This window comes from Athene cunicularia (assembly GCF_003259725.1).
Source record: "Athene cunicularia isolate RWA chromosome 8 unlocalized genomic scaffold, athCun1 chr8_part1, whole genome shotgun sequence".
Lineage (NCBI taxonomy): Eukaryota > Metazoa > Chordata > Aves > Strigiformes > Strigidae > Athene > Athene cunicularia.
Genome location: NW_020799109.1, coordinates 13,461,572 through 13,479,519, shown reverse-complemented (window position 1 = coordinate 13,479,519; position 17,948 = coordinate 13,461,572). Strand labels below are relative to the sequence as shown.

At 37.9% G+C, this 17,948-nt stretch overlaps 2 protein-coding genes across 2 annotated transcripts in view; both read right to left on the bottom strand.

Moving 5' to 3' along the window:
• GIPC2 (GIPC PDZ domain containing family member 2) overlaps window positions 1–6,237 on the bottom strand; it is a 34,272-nt gene extending 28,035 nt beyond the window's left edge. Inside the window, exon 1 of the mRNA XM_026853653.1 lies at window positions 5,280–6,237. The gene's annotated coding sequence lies outside the window, so the exon portion shown is untranslated. The remainder of the gene's footprint in view (window positions 1–5,279) is intronic.
• Window positions 6,238–6,605: 368 nt separating this feature from the next.
• On the bottom strand, window positions 6,606–15,920 carry DNAJB4 (DnaJ heat shock protein family (Hsp40) member B4). The gene is made up of 4 exons (XM_026853650.1): window positions 15,613–15,920; window positions 15,177–15,462; window positions 12,132–12,706; window positions 6,606–10,512 (listed from the first exon to the last, which is right to left on the bottom strand). The coding sequence occupies exons 2-4, from the start codon at window positions 15,385–15,387 to the stop codon at window positions 10,279–10,281; spliced, it is 1,020 nt and encodes a 339-aa protein (XP_026709451.1). The 5' UTR covers window positions 15,388–15,462; window positions 15,613–15,920; the 3' UTR covers window positions 6,606–10,278.
• Between the last annotated feature and the right edge of the window lie 2,028 nt (window positions 15,921–17,948).

The window sequence follows — 17,948 nt, the reverse complement described above, 5'->3', positions numbered from 1 at the left end:
CCCCGCGCCCCCACCTCGCCAGCCTCGGCCAGAGCGGGACCCCCACAGCCTCCCCCCTCTGCCCACCGTGGAAGCCACAATTATAAGCCAGAACTCGAGCGGAGGCGGCACACGGACGTGGGACAGGAGCTACTGCTACAAGTAAATAACCCTTCCTGCCCACGACAGCCAGCGGGGCTGCGCCAAGAGTGACGAGCTGGCCAAAGACAGCTCTCGCACTTTTTTCTAGTTGTGCATTGTGTAAAGTGTGTACTGTACAGTGTCCTTACATAACTTCAGTGTCTTTCCCTAAATTGTACACAAATCCAGACCATTAAAAGTTTACCATCCTTCCACTCACTAGTTCTGAAATTTCTACTAATAAGCAAGTACTAAATACTGACCAGAATAGGTTTATATCCTCTAAGGATGAATAAAGCAACAGCCACATAAGCAAAGTTTAAGAGGCTTCCTACTGAACTGGACAAAAGCTTTGTAATACTGAGATTCAACATTTATGTATTTGAAACGTGTATTTTCTAACACTTTGTAGAATTAAAATGTTTCCTTCTCCACCATGGAATAGAGATATGTATTTTATAGACTGAGATATTCATGTTACAGAAGACATCTGTGCTCCAATGTAACTACACTCACCAGAGTGGAATTACTCAATTTTCACTGGTGTACGGAATCTACTCAAGGCATGAAGAGTGGAAATTGCATGAGGCAACATCCAGCACTTCCAAAGCAATCTGCTATAAAACTGCAGAGAGAAGCAGCATTGCCTTACCACATCTTCTGACTCACAGAATAAGAGACAAACCAGTTTTGAAAGTAAAAAAAAAAAAAAAAAAAAGGATTCTGGCACACTGAGTCCAGACCAGGTAGGCACAGAGAAGTGAATTATTAGGAAGCAGCCCAAAGTTCTCAGCACAGCCAATCAGGTTACCTAGAGCATCTGAGAAAATAACAATTTTAAACTGTTCGTATTGTGGGGAAATATAGGTTTGAAGACAGCTGGATTTCAGTCTTTGCAGCTAGCACATGGTAAGATTTAACTGAATACTCAAAAATGCCTTTATCCAAGTCTAATCAAAGATGATTGGATTAAAGATTGTTATTCATTTTCTAGTCATTTTCACCAATAAAAAAACACATTACAGAATAAATTTACCATCACACTTCAATAGCTAACTTGCCAGTCCAGTTTGAAACCAGAAAACTTGAACTGAAGATTTATTTGAACTTGGAGAACTGTGTGTACTTTTTCCCATTATTAGAATGCAATTCAGACATGTTGGCATAGAATGGATGAGATTGCAGTGAGGTGAAATGGGATAAATAACAGTAACAAACTGTTCATGTTCATTCGCATATTTAGGGTTTTCTGCCGTTCTGCAATTTTAAATGGGGAATTTCTTTTAAAACATGTCTTTTGCCATTTACTGAAATGTATTACAAAGGAATTGGCAACATCAACAAGTATTTCGGTCTTGTTTCTGCCAACATTGCTCTCTACCAACTCATTCCTTATCTTCCAAAAAGATAATTGAATCAGTCCCAGAAAACAGTAAATACTGTTTACGGTCATTACTGATGTTAACAATTTAGTTAATGTAAATTAAAACAGTCATGTTTCCATATAGCAACATACATTGGTTGTGCAGATTTGTTTTATTTTAAAAAATCATGGACATTGACATAGCCCTACATTTAGATATCTGTTGCAAAACTTTCTTCAGTGCGGTGTTATTTCCATGTTTCATATGGAGATGGATGGAGAAAGACAGCTGAAGTTGTATAAGAACTATGCTGATCCTACTTAGAGCTTGAAACAACAGCATCGTTTTTTAACGGCGAAAGAAAAAATTATGAGACCAACAGAACTGACTGAATAAACCGAAGATCATATCGTACTGTTTAATACAAACAGTATGGAGCATGTATATGCCATCATTACTTACATGATGTAACAGGTGATATTAAACTTTTTTGTTGTTTAAGTCAGAGGAAGATTGCAAATAAGCTAAATTATTCTTGAAAGCCAAACCTAGAGCAGCATCTACATGAAACTGTCATAGCAGCCCCCAGCTTTGGCAAGAAACTGTAAAGAAGTGTTCAACACTCGGTTTTATCTGTCCACTACTGCTACATGTACTTAAATTTTATTAAGATGCAAATGCTATTTATTAATATTGCTCTGATCATGGATTAGCAGCTTCAACCATTTAGATTTAGTAAGCATAACGCAGTGTTGACCGAGTGATCTGCAGAGCTAGAAATAAGTCACATAGCTGAGAACCTTAAAAAAATCGAAACCTATAATGGACAAAGACATCTCCAACTACAACCAGTTCTGCTCTCAGGCTTCCTTGAATGTGCACCCACTGGGGAAACATCTGCCAACATTAATTAACACAAATTAAAACTAGGTCATGAATCCAAAGAAGCCTCCAGCAATTCAGGATATCTAGTATCCAAAAATTACTTAAATTTCACTTTTTGTAAGTAACTTTGTCAGAGAATTAACCATTTCAATAAAAGTGTTAATAATCCATTACTAGCCTTGGTTTTAGAAGGAAAAATAAACCATGTACTAAGAATGGAAAAATGCATTTCAGTCCTTTTATCTTATGATTATATTGCTCACTGCAGCTTATCACATTCTTCACTTTCTCAGCCATAGTATTTAGGATGTGAGAATCATGGCATGCAACATCCATAAAGTTTGTGGAGAAAGTATGTGAAATTGAACAGCCATGTTTACTGGATATGAAATGCCAGTGCTATACTGAAAACTGTCAGTACATAAAACTGTTTAACTACACATAAAAAATATATATATATATATATATATGTATGTATGTATCTGTGAAGATCTTACCTGCAGCATATTATATCTTTCTGGTCATTCATGTTCCAAATGAAGCAACTGTTTAAAAAAATCAGAGGTGTGACCACAAAATGAAGAGCTTTTCTAAGATATTTCCAGACCGTGTCTTGTTTAATCTAGTGAGAATAAGACTGAGAAAAAATATAGCTGGTGTTTATAAATATCTATGGTAGCATTACACTGATATAAATTATCTAAACATAAGAATGTTGATAAAACTAAAGTTGATGTTTCCTACTCATTATTAATGTTAAAAAATATTTTAAAAACCATCAGAGGATACCGCAAAACAAGGCCTTTCAATAAGATTGCATTTCTTCCAGGGCTGCCTGTGATGTGACAGGAGGGGCCCAAACTCCATTACCAAAACTTACTGATCTTCTGAGAGTTTGTCACTACAGTTAAGTATGCGTATTTTGGCTTTGACACATAAAAAACATCAACTAGTAAAACCATCCTCCGAAAGTCCATACAGCAGCAATAAACTCACTTTGCATGCTGACTTCAATGTTGCAGTTGTGACTCGATAGGGAGCAGAAAGGGATCCCAGAGATTTTTATCCTACTTGCATTACTTTTAAAATCAGTTTGTTGGTATATGAGGAAAATAAAAATACATGGTGTTCCTGGATTGCTCTAAGAAGTGGTTGCAGGTCCTTATTACACTTGGCCACAGCTTTTCTGGCAAGGGCTGCTTCTCACTGAACCTGGTTTATCAACCTTTCTTTGGATACAAATACAAGCAGTTGAGACACTTTTTTGGAGCGTGCCATAAAGTACTTATTCAGGGAAATGCTATATAGTATTCCAGGAGCTGGCTGGGTAGGGATTGTTGTATTTTTAATTACATAGGGCAGCACAAGTGTGAAGATGATAATTTGTCAAGAATGACTAACAAGACAGTTACTGTATAGCTCCTCCCCTGGGTAGCCAGTAATTCCAGGGGAACAAAAGAAGCACAGGATAGTTACACCTTCTAGACCCAAGGGGAGCAACAGCAGACCTCTCCTTTCACTCTTTAAATAATGAAACAATTGGAGGAGCCTGAAGGAAACAAATCGTGCCAATAGTTTATTGCTGAGCAATTTGACAAATGAAAAGCTGAGATTCTGTATTTCATGAGGAGATTAGTACTGCTATTTGCCCCATTTGCATGCCAAACTAAGTGAATATATGAATATCCTGGTTCTATAGGATTTGTTCGGTAAGCACTATATTAAGAACTATTAAATGTCAGCTGCAAAGGAGGACTAGCATTTACTGACTGGAAAAATTGTTTCTTAATGTTATTTACAGTAGCATGTCCATGTCTCATTTTTTAGTTATAGCATATGAATTCAAGTGCACAGTTTTACCTTGAATCATAGGGGTAAAAGCTATTCTACCCCCCAAAGTATGTCATCAGTGAGTCAGACTAGCACAGAACATGCACATACTAGAAAGGAATAGATTGCATTTAGGTTTGTCAAGTTGTCTAGTGACCTCCAGAACTTCTTAGAAGCTTCATCAACTATATAAATTAATAAAGGGGGCCAGGTGTCAACATAAGAGCTGTCATAACCACTATGACTTGGAGCTCTGTAAGTGGATCCCTACGGGACTGATACTGTTGTAGTCAGGGAATGCAACTAGATCTGACAAGTGAGTGCTTCTCCAACAGAGCGTGCTTTTCAAATGCAAGACTGACCATACTTCTGTTCTCCACAATCATTCGAGCATAGTGTCTTTCCCTTCCATTGTGGCCTCCATTCCTTCTGCCATCTGATACTACAGATACGATTCAGTCACGAACATCATTCTCTCAAACCCTTGTCTAAGAAGAACTTCCTACTGGATAATCCTGTCAGCCAGACACACACATCATCACCAAGTATGCAAGTACCTAAAGCAGCACAGTAACAATCTGTCATGACAGGATGAGACACGTTATTAACCAGTCTGGCACTTTTTAGAATCAGTCAGTTGTCCATGAACAGAGCAAAGCCCTTACAAAGGCTACAAACTTCACTCCTTTAGCTCAGTAGCACCTGATATACAGTTCCTAGAATCACATTTTAGGCCTGCATCATCACATTAGTGAGACCAAGTCATTGAGGAGTGGCAAAAGCATCATAAGGGCTTAGAGATCTGGAGTTTTCCAAGACTAAAATATTTTGAGACTCAAGGGTTATAGGGTAAAAATAAAAAAAAAAGAAAAGCTATAAATATGTCTAGGATCATACAGACTTAACTAAAAGCCAAGGAAATAAGGTTTGGAAACCATTATTGTCTTCCTCTCTCAACAAAAACTAAATGTCAGCAAGTTGCACGAAGTACATCTAAAAAAAAAAAAATTATTAACACAAAGCATGACTTATTAACAGGGGAAGTTTAGTTTATGCAAGCACACAGCTAGTGGCACCTACCAGGAAGTAGAACTGATTCTTAGCCAAATACAACTCCCTTTCTAGGCTGCTGATTTATTCTGGAACAGGCCCTCAAAAAAAAAAAATAATAAAAAAAAAATCCACAACTAGTAGCAAATTATCCAGTCAAGACATTGGTCTCCTCCAGTCTCCAAGCAAATCTATGCAAGGTCAAGAATTTCATGGCAAGCTGATACCTGTGCACAGCTTACTCAGGGTCTTAAGCCAGCTACAGACTTTCTTCACCCATGCTTTGGCTCTTAGCACTGAAGGTACAACTGGTCCAAGAGCTTGATTCATTTACAGCACTATGCATCAGCCTGATGGATGCCTCCTCCCTATGCTTGGACTGTTGAGAATCAGACATGGATACTGTTTTGAGCATTTACTAAAACTATCACATCTGAGAATCAGAACACTGATAATCTTATCTGACTGATCATAGTGATACATACTGCTCATCTTCAGCACTGTTTGTGAGGTTGGGACTAAAGGTCACAGTAAAAATAGGGGTGAATACTAAAAGAGGTCATACAAATGAAGAGAAAGCTTCCACCCTGTGAAAAGGCAAATGGAAGTGAGTACATACAAAGTTACAAGAAGATGGTGGTTAAGAACAACCGTGGAGACTGAACCCCAGTTCAACAGTCTGATACTTCCATAACAAAGTAAACAGGTCAGAACTCAAAACCAACCCAAAACTGCATTTGTTCAACACACCACAAACAGGCTTCAACAAGTTTCCAGCATAGATAATAAAAGAAAGGTGCAGTGGAAGAGTGGAATACTAATATCCTCATGATATCAGAAAGCCTGCTCTGGAGCAGAGCACCACTGCATGGCATACAGGAGAAATGGTTGTAATGTAGCTTGCCCTTCTCTTCCAACAGCTTGAGGTTATTCTAAAGGATGATGTTGGGGAGATTAAAAAAAGTGTTCTTTAGAAGTAGAGGTTAACATAGACTTATTGAATGAACTCCAAAGTAGTCAGATGGCTTTTACTTTCTATGGCATTTAAACAACCTTCAGAAGATCAAAACATCCTTCTCATCCCAACTTCATGAATGTCCTTTTATTTCCATGTATTTCAGTAGTTATATAGTAGGTGACTTGAGTATTTGCTTCCTTCTCCCAAGCAATCTTTATTAAATAAAGTGTTTAAAACATAGCTTTTAAGCACATTTTTTGATTAGAAAAATATTATTTTTTTGTGAATCCTAGATAGATATTAATGCTCCTTCTCATATTTTGAAGTAATTCCACATGCTATTTTCTGAAACATATAGTTTGTTACCTTTCCATAAGAAAAGAAATACAAGCATTTCATACCAGTCCTAAAGTTCTGTATTTTAAGCATGAAAACAGTTGGAAAAGTTTAGTTTGCTATACATATATATATATACACCTCTAAATACACAATATACTGCAATTCCTCAATTTAACACTACTCCTCTTACCTGAATATGGTTACAAAAAAATAGTTCTAGTTGCTGGGTTTTTTTGGTGTTTTTTTTTTTTTTTAAACAAGTTGAACTATGGTTACAAGATCCTGGATTACAAAATGCTCAATCCATTAACTTTTAAACTGACAAACAGGTATTTTAGGATGATATGCTTTTGAAGTCATGTAGCTTATAGCATCTGCCATCATAACAAGAGATAAGCGAAAGTTAAAAACCAACTTTACACTTTTTACTTAAAAACCACATAAGAAATGCAACGCGGAACATATTGAAATGGGAATTTTTTGAACAAACAATAATATATAGTGTTAACAATATGCATAAGCACTAAGCAGCAAATTTTATCCCTTTGTGATACTGCTCCAGCAATTGTTAAGCTCCTTGTAGGTTTAGGACTACAACTGACACTGTATGAAGAGATATGCAGTTGAAAAATTGACTCGAACAGTATCTCCTAAAAGTTCTATTCCTTTGAGTAACAGAAAATGGGATTCTTGTGCTCATTACAAAGTTATTGTAAATTAAATCCCAACTTCTGTATGATTTACTTTCCTGCAGAAAATCACATATATGAAGATAACACTGCTATTTAAGTTACCTAACAGAGCAGGTAACTACTAAATTTCCACAGGCAAAAAGCTGGCAGCAAATCTTATGTATTTTCTTATGAAGAAAAAAAACAACCCCAAACCAAAAAACCCCTTTGAAATTGTTGTTAAAGCACTGTAATATGGTTTTAAACTCAAGTAATAAAGCACGCCCACAAGGCATTTCTTTCACCAAAATCATGCCACAATCAAGGGAACCAGCCCTATTACTGTATTATAAAACTAGACTATTACAGAGGGCTCTCCATTTCGCTATGCACCTTGTGACTCCAAAGACAAGTAAGTCATATTTGTATTCAAAAAAGACTCAACTCAAGCATATGAAAGTTCATGGACAACCCCCATCCCACTTTGTGTCTTAAACTTTCCTTTAGCTGGGACCTGGGCTTTTCCTTCTTCTTCATGGGAGTATGGTTCAGCCTTTGAAAATGAATACTTGAGATCAGCATGATCTATAAATACTTGTACTAGCCAAATGCTTTCAGTGTGCATCTTTCCACTCAAGCATATACCTACTCCCCAGGGATTCAAGCTGTCACATCAGTACCACCCATCTTTGGGCTAAGCCACATTTGCAGAACATGGCCCATACCACCGCCTAGTGAAAAGTACTAAGTCCAAGTTCACAGAATCATTTAGGTTGGAAGGAACCTCTTGGGATCATGTAGTCCAAGACCCCCGCTCAAACACAGTCAGCTAGAGCAGGCTGTCTGAGGCCATGCCCAGTCAGGTTTTGAGTATCTCCAGGAATAGTGACTCCTCAGCCTCTCTGAGCAACCAGTTCCAGAGTCTGACCACCCTCACAATAAAAAGGTGTTTCCTTCTGTTCAAATGGAATCCCTGTCTTTTAACTTGTGTCCACTGCCTTTTAGTCCTGTCACTGAGAGCCACTGGGAATAGGCTGGCTCTCCCATCTTCACTCATTCCCATCAGGTGATAATGCAGTGGTAAGATTCCACCTTAAGCCTTTTCTTCCCCAGACTGAAGAGCTCCAGCTCTCTCAGACCCTCATACACTGCCCTGTGCTAGACCCACTCCAGCAAATTTGTATCTTTCCTGCACTGGGGAGCCTAGAACTGGACACAGTACTTCAGATGCATCCTCATCAGTGCTGAGGGTAGGGAAGAAGGATCATCCCTCTCAGCCTGCTAGCAAAGCTTTGGCCTTTGTTGCCACAAGGGTGCATTGCTGGCTCACCGTCAGTTTGTCCATCAGGACCCCAAGGTGTTGGGGGTGCAAAGCTGCTTTCCAGCCAGTCAGCTCCCAGGGTGGACTAGTGCCTTGAGTTATTCCTCAGGGAGCAAGACTTTGCATTCCCCTTTGTTGGAACTTTGTGAGAATCCTCTGTCCAGTTCTCCAACCTGCGGAGGTCCCTTTGAAAGGCAGTACATCATCTGGTGTTACCAGCTACTCCTCCCAGTTTTATATGATTTGTAAACCTGCTGAGGATGCACTCCATCCCATAACCCAGGTCATTAACGAAGATGTTGAATAATTATGGCCCCAGCATTGAGCCATAGGGTATACCACTGACTTGCTTCCAATTGGACTCTGTGCCACTGATCATACCTTCCTATGCCCACTCATTTGGCAAGTTTTTAATCCACCTCACTTTCCACTTATTTAACCTGTACTTTATCAGTCTGTCTACTAAAGTCAAGGTAAACAACATGGACTTTTCTGTCATCCACAAAGCTAGTTATCTCACCTTAGAAGGCAATGAGGTTGGTCAAGCACAATTTCCCCTTTGTAAATGTACGCCAACTACTCCTGATCACCTTCTCTTTCATGTGTGTGGCAATGCTTTCTAGGAGGATTTTCTCCATCACCTTCCCAAGGATTGAGGTGAAGCTGTAGCTCCCCAAATCCTCTTTCTTGGTTTTCTTGAAGGTACGAGGGATATTTGCTCTTTTACAGTCTACCAGAACATCTCCCAGTCTCCAGGACCATTCAAGATAATTAAGAGTAGTCTTGCAATGGCATCAGCTAGCTCCCTCAACACTTTGGGGTGCAATCTGTCAGGCTCACAGACTTCAAGTTTAAGTGCACCCTAATCTGGTCCTCCACCACCGAGGTTCTAGACCTCCCCTCTGATTTCAGGGGCCTTGAATTCCTCAAGGCTTGTTTTACTGGTAGAGACTGATGTAAAGAAGGCACTAAGTACCTCAGCCCTTCTCCATGACATTTGCCACCAGCCTCCCCTCCCCATTTGACAGCAGGCCCACCATTTGCTGTTTATGTACTTATAGAATCGCTTCTTGCTGTTCTGCCTGAAGGCTGTCCTACAGCAAACAGCTACTCTTGCTCCCCAAACCACATGCCCTTTGCTAGACTCACAATGCAGTCCTCACACCTTCTGGGGCAATAAAGAAAATGCTTTCATTTCACTGGGGGTGGTTCAAGAGTCCAAGCTGATTTTCCCAATCTATGCTTTGAGCAGTGGAAGGCAACATATCAAAATGATAACTTTAATGTTTTGCTCTTCAAAATATTTATATATTTGTGTATTTCTACTACTATTTCCAATTTCTGTATAAATGGGTAATATTATAGATAGGGTAGGGATATAAGAAATAAAGTACTTGGAGGCTCAAGTACTGTACCAGAAATATGTGCTAACTTGTAAAAATGACTACATTTTACATTAGGCAAAATAATGAATAAACTTTTCTGATTAGGAAGATGTAAAATAAAATGAGTGGTTTGCTCTGTAAATTTTACTGCAGAAGTCACTTATATGACTTGTACTTAACCCTTTTCTTCTCATGCAGCATTATTTCCCCCCCACCCATCCCACAAAACAAACAAAAAAAAGAACCCAACAAATATTCCACTAGTTGTTACAGATTGCACTTTTAAAGCACAGACTTGCCAGTCTTCTGCATTTCCAGTGTCCTATTTAAACAGTTGACATACACAGTCTTCATTTTATGAAACTGGAAGATTTCGCCTAAGTACTTCTTTTGATGCTGGAGAAATGTTATCTGGGAAAATTACTTCAAACTCTATAATTAAGTCTCCACGTTGGTCAGGATTTTTGGGAAATGGCAAACCATATCCTATAATTCTTCTTCTCATCCCAGGCTTTACAACTTCATTTACTGTCATGGGTATGGTTCTTCCTTCTATCGTTGGCACATTGATCGAGCTGCCACACAAAGCCTAAAGAAAGATGGTATGAGAAAAAGAAATTGGTCAGAACTTTATTTATACCTACAACTGAAATTGGATTATTTAGAAAAGAGTAGTATTCTAAACAGTATTTTCACTGTGCACTAAGATGTCAAAATTCAAATACAGTGTTCCTCTCTTAAAAAGTGAAGGCTTCAATTTGTCATTAAATATCACAGAATTTACCAGTCTTACACAATGGCCACTGCAGGGTAACTGTACTTATATAGCCTGCAAATACTTTACCAAATAATAGGGTAGTTGAGCACAGAAGGAACTCTTCACTCATACTTCTCTAGAGATGTCCAGCTTCTCAGTTTGCGTTGGAAATTGAGTCCTGTTCCATTTTTTGTTTGTGTACATTGCACAGGAGTTTACTATAATACTCTATCAACCTATATTACATCAAATTGCCGAACAACATTTAAGTGTCTATAAACAGAGGTGTACGAAATTACGCAGCCATCTTAGGTGAGCACTGTGATGCTCAAAGAAGAGCAAACAACTATTTTGGTGCACCAAAATCAAAACATTACAGACTTTCTCCTGCTTTATCCAATAGTTTGTTTTCATTACTAGGATCTCTGATAATAACATTTTGATTCCTCCAGCTTCACCTCATTCAGCACACTTACTCTACACTGACAATGCCCAATTTACATAACAATGCAATGAGTCTAAATTGGCTTTTATCTATGTAGGAACTATATTACTCACATCAACATTAAATACTGTCTTTTCTCCCTCCCTCATCCTATTTCATGCACTTCAGCTCACTTCAGATGCATTTTTAGTTTTTCAGTTAAGAACCCTTGAAGGAGTGAGCTCGTAATGTACACAAAGAACTTATAATGCAAGCAAGAGTTTATTTCTCCACCTTATGCTAATTCAGAAGAAAAAAAAAATCACATGAGACTCAGATACATTATCTTTTAAATTATGACCACGTCATGGCTTCAGACCCTTAAGAACTCTACTCAGTTGTCATTCTGATTTTTCATTTCGAAAGCCAATGTGTTTTGACTTGGAATGGAATTTTTAAAAGCTGTACCATTTTTGTTGTTATATATAGCTCCTATAACACCTGTTCACTATAATTTATCCTCATGAAATCAATCTCTATGTACTTTGAAATCATACTGAAATAACTTATGACATAAAAAGGCAAAATTTGTTGGCAGTCAAAATATTTAAGACATTTCTACTCTGTCCTACAGAAGTAAGTAATCATATCCCAGCAGTAAGGAGCATACTATATTAGATGTATTTGTTAACTGTATTTTGTTTCTTAGTTCAGACTAATATATATTTAGCTAGAAACACAGAGTATGAAGATTTAAAGACATATCAACCTTTATTCTTACCCTTCTACCCTCATTCTCTCCCACCTCTATAGTAAACAGATTGAAATAATATTCAATTTTTATCAAAACAGCTATTGTTCTGTAAATAACTGTGTTCTGCAGCAACGTTAACTTTACAAGTGAAACTTTAAAAAAAAAAAACCACCACCAAAACTTTACTGCTGCCATACAGTTTATGCAGCATAGTCATTGCATTATATTATAACAGGTTTAAACATTTAGAGTTCTACCAAAAGAGAAACTTACCTCCCTTAAACTGATCTTAACAGGATAGATAATATTTGATCCATCTCTCTTGAAGTGAGAGTGAGGTTTATCTTTAATGATAAAAACAATATCAGCTGGAATGGTGTTGGGTGTTTCATCACCTTCTTTTGGAAAAGTGATTTTGGTGCCTTCTTTCCATCCTCTTTTTATCTCAATCGTAAGAATTTTGTCCTCTGTTCGGACACTTCTACCATCTGGGTTAAGCCTTTTACGTGAAATCCTCATCCTTTTTGTGCAGCCATGATAGATCTCTTCCAAAGACACTTTAAGTTCATGGATTACAGGGGGATCTTGTTTACGACGTAACTGGCTACCAACTGTATTCCTTTCCCTTGGAAAACCATTCATACTAAAACTAGTGAAGGATCCAAATGGATCACCATCCACCTCCATGTCTTCAGTGTCTCTGCCACCAGGCATCCTCCTTCCAAAGAAGATCTCAAAAGGATTTGTGCCACCAAAAAAGGCTGCAAATGTAGCATGTGGGTCGCCATGGAAAGAGTACCGGAAGGTACCACCCTGTCCATCAGGTCCTCCAGCTCCTCCTTTCAGACCTAAATAAGACAAATAAGAAAAATTAAAAATAAATCAAATATTACTATAAGCTTTCCTATTGTAGAGTGCAGTGATATGAGTTGAAAAGGTCTTTGCAGTAGTGAAAGGTTGCCTTTTCTATGAGAACTCACCATCAGACTCTGTAGTACCAACTAGTAATTCAATAGCTTGAACAGCAACAAAGTTTAAGTTCTAGAATGACAGGCTTGGGAAGAACAAGTATTCTGACAGTGCCAATTTTATTTCATATGATTGAAGCCAGTGATTCAAAGAACTAGCATCTTAAAACAGAAGACAGGTCTGCCTGACTTAATTTTCCTCTTGTTCTACAAAGCTCTGTTGGGAGCTGCATCCCTCTCCAAGATCACTTCTAGGGAAAATTATGCAGTATCACATGCAACATTTTCTATAGCCTCCATAGCTCAGCTTTAATGCAGTGTTAATTAGCTTGACCTCTGTTTTCCTGAAATTCAGTTTGAGTAAAATGTAACATGCCAGTAGTCAAGCAGCCATATGCTTCCTTAATGTTTATTATAGAATCCCAAACTTATCACAGCTGGTGTTCCTATGATATAAAATAGGTAAGAAATCTGGGAACTCTTTTCAACGCAGCCACAAAAAATAGCTCGGAAGTTCCTGAGATCCATTTGGGTAAAAAGAGATACCAGTACAGCTGCTATCCTACCTCCATAGCCATAAAAATGTGAAGGCTTACATTAATGAAGCATACACTCTCTAAATTTGAAAGAGGGGTTTTGCTGTGTTTTGTTTTTGCAGGTTTTTTGGCTCAGAGTTTTAAACCTCCTATGCATAAGCTTAATACATACAGTAACCAAGTAAAACATTAGAATGAAACTGTGTTCCCCATCTCAATACCAGATCATATTAAAAGTTCTTAGCAACATGTAGTTCATCCTTCTGTCACAGAACTGTTAATGTCAAACAAGCAGATCAGTGGATTCAATCTGTGATAGTAGAAAGACACCTCCAGGAAGAACTAGCCAAAAGTTACTGAAGGTACATCAAGTTCCCGGCTGTAGAAACACTGAGGTTTCCTCCCCCCCCGCCCAAGCCTTCCCCCTACGACTACTAGCTCAGATAGCAATTGAGGAATCAGGAGGTATTTCCAGATTCACCATTCGAAAAGTTCATACTTTGGTTTCATGTTATGCCCAAATAAACAGAAATCTACATTTTGAACCCCTGTCCAAGTATGCAGTACTAGGATGCCAAAGGCTGCACTGCTTTACATGCTTTACTTCAAGCTCTTTGGTAGAAGTGACTAAAACGGTATTTTGGGAAAGTAGTTAGGATGAGCTGCCACACAGGAATCTAAAATGCAAATGAACCCACAGAGTAAATAGGTTTATAATGATATACAGAAAGGAGGCAGGGGGTGAGAAGGAAGAAGTGCAAGAAGGCAAAAGACCCAAGAGGCAAAAAGGCCTGTGGTATCTACATAAACACTAGAATGTTTCAGTAACACCACTAAAGCTTTGAACACTTTGAAACAGAAGACCAAAAAAACTGCATCCTTTGTAGAAGCTGAAGGTCTTTTACATGAATTTATGGACGTTAACAATTGTACTAAGTCCTATAGATGACAGAGGACCAAATTTTATTATGCATAGCAACACAATTTCCTCTAAAGTACTGCTATTTAAGTATCCTCCTTTATATTAGTAAAAAACATGGCCCTGAGTGAATGGCAATGAATAAGTGGACCTACTTATCACAACAGAAGTAGTTATTTCTTCTGAAATTTCTGATACCATACATTTAAGGGGAGGGATGTTAATGACTTCCTCTGTTGCTCAATCATAAGACTGAAAGTCAAATTGGTCAAAAATAAAAAGTCATCCTCTCCAGATAACCATTTTAGGATAAATATGACATTTCTGTGGCCTCATTCTCTTGGCATGTTATCACTGTTTACAATTAAAGCTAAAAAATTGTTCTGGTATTTCATGACATCAGCCAAATTCTTTCCTCTCCAGGCAAGAAGCCAAGGACAACTATGGACTGGACACCTGGGCTTCTGCTCAGAAGGACTGCCCTGCCTAGATCAAGCAGACTGCCCTTCAGCAAAAATTTACGAAGGAATACATCTCTTTTCAACTAGCCCTCAGAAAAGTGCTATGACAAGGGAAGACATCAGTTAGAGATTCAAGAAAGTTATTTATGGGTCATACAAACTTTTTAAATTCAGTAACTATTTGCCTGTCCAGTATTTGGGATTTTTAGAAAACATGAAAACACATTAAACTAAGAAATTAAAACTAGATCAACATTAAAACTCTGCAATACAGTTTACATTTAAAAAGCCATTGAGTCAAATTTCCAAGCAGTACAAATACATTGCCTAAAAATCAACACGTATCATGTTGTTTTCATGAATCATCTATGTTTATTTTGCTTCATTAAACATAATGAAAGTGACCGATCAGAGTATAATAGAGACATACATACCTTCCTCCCCAAACTGATCATAAATGTCTCTCTTTTTGGGATCACTCAGCACTTCATAAGCTTCTGCAATCTCTTTGAATTTTTCCTCTGCGTGGGGAGATTTGTTCTTATCTGGATGCCATTTAAGTGCTTGTTTTCTGTAAGCCTTTTTGATATCCTCTTCAGAAGCCCCTTTTTCAATTCCCAGGATAGAATAATAATCTTTCCCCATCCTGAGTGTTGGAGGAATTCAGATCTCCCTTGCTTTAAAGAAAGCAGTGTCCAGTGTCTTAGCAACGTAGAGATGCTAGAGAAGGGAAAATAAAAATCAAATTTGGATTTGAAACAAACAACTGTTACAAATCAACAAAGTCTCCGATACATTAAAGAAACACTAGACAGCTTCTCTGTACTTCATTCCTTCCTCTGTTGCTCATTTATAAATAATTATAAACACTGGACAAGACACAGCCCTCTTTAAAGTCCTCCCATCTACAGTACGCTTCTCCGCTCTTTCTAGAACGACAAATAATACAGGACGTCACTTCCCCGACTGCCCCAGCTGAATAGCCTGCACAGCTTTCACTCTCTCACACACACGCATGCGTGCACGCACATACACACACACACACACACACACACACAAAATGCTGAATTTCTATTTCCTCCCTTCTCAAGCAACCAGAAAGTTTAAAGGTTTAATAGCATGATATATTGCCTTTCACCACCAGGGCTAAATCCAGTCAGCTCTAAAGACATAACTGCCCCTACAGAAATGCAGTCATCCATATAAAATAATTACAGCATTTTACTTCACAGTTTCTATAGAGACAGCTGTACATGTAACTGTTTTCTAAATATATCAACATGGATTTGTACCCTTTCCAGCAGAGACTACAAAGTATTTTATACCCAAATTAACTACAAAGCTTAAAAAAATAATCACACATTCATTGCTTTGAAAATGAAATTAACCCACCAACCACCACAGTTGACTGCAGCCATGTACTACTAAGCTATTAAGAAATCAAATCTGAGCAAAAAGTACCACTCAGTTTACCACATCTCAAGCCACTCAAAGCAGACCAAAAGTGTTACCCCCTGCCCCGGCCTCCTTCTACACAAGAGGCAATATCAAGACTATTATACAAGTACAGAATATATCAAACAAATGTCTTTCATATGATGAGATGTTAGTAACAAAAATACCTGGTTCCTACACATCTGTTTTACAAAGTGTAAATTTTAATAAAGTATTTCTCATGCACTGCAGAGGGAATAGTATGAAGTTTCAGCCTGCAAGATTTCTTTTGGATCTTGGCTAAGAGCTATAGATCAAGAAATTACCTCTATTTGTCATTACGGCAAAAAGCTTCAAGACTGCAGAGCTTGAAAAATAACTCCTCCCTGGAATAAAGTATTAAATAACACCAGTTTTGGTCATATCTAGAAGCTACCTGTATGAATACATTTCTAGGCTCAATTATGAAGTTACTTGTATGAAGATAATTAGGCTCAACTGCCTTCCTTCTAATGGTAAAGAGTTTAAGAAAGGCAGCCTACAGTAGCCAAGGGACCATTAAACTCAAGTGAAGAACACTAACCTTCTGATTCAGGGAGCATTATATTTGAAACTGCTTTCCAGACCCTGCTCTAACTTAAAAGGGGGCTAATCAGAAGAGACAGAAAATTTCTCCTTAACCAGACAGTACTGGAAAAAGAGATTTGGGGCCTTTTTTTTTTTTTTTTTTTTTAATGTGTCACCCCCCTATACTTCACATCATATCCTTTTCCAATTTCTGCAATAGAATTGACTAGATTTTGTCAATTTTTTTTTTTTTTGCAGGCCTGTAGTTACTATTTAAAATGTAACAGAGATCAAAGAGTACTGAAAGAAGGAATCAGCCCCCCTTGACACCAAAACCTTCAGGACTTACTTGCATTTTGGGAAAACTTTGATTCTTTAACCTTGTAGATCCATTACCTTTACAGCTGAAGGAGGAAGCAGTTGCTGAGCTCCACATGGAGTAAAGCTAGTCTTTTACTAACCACACAATTCTTTTTATCTTTCTTTAAAATGTGCTACTTTTGTTAATTTACGATTAGTATTTCAGAGAAATTCTTGTAGACCTGTATCCTAAATTCAGCACTTTTTCCACTAGGGAGTTCTCAAAGCAGTAGGTACAATAGTTTGAATTAAAACAAGATTTCAATTTATTTAATGTAAAATATAATACCACTCCCTAAGAACCTGCTTTACTTACATATGTTTTAGTGGGCAGTTTTAACCTTACTACACTCAAGAAATGGTTGCAAATAGGACAAATCACTATTCAAACCCAGCAGTGATGATACTCTGAACTAGAACAGCAAACAAACTTCATCACTATTGACAGAATAAGACTCAGAGCAGCCTTAAATTCTCTTGCAAAACTAGGCGTGCAAAGAGTTACACTCAGCTGTGCTCCTATGGTATGGTTTGAGCAACCTCTGGTGGGGTCATAACTTAAGTCACTGGAAGTATTCCCACCCATGAGTGTCTGAGAAGGACCCTATAATATTTGTGTCACTGTGTTGTCATATAATAGTCAGAAGAGCAATAGCTCAGACTAGTTTCTGAATTGTATTTTTCATTACATTTTCCAAAACCTGTGGTCAATCAAAGTGGCAGAGGGTGAGTATGCTAGTTTAAAAAACAAGGTATAAGATATCATTCTCTATGAGAATATTATATTAAACACTTATCCGTCCCTCTGAATACTGAAAGAATACTCAAGGAGTTGCAATTAGCAA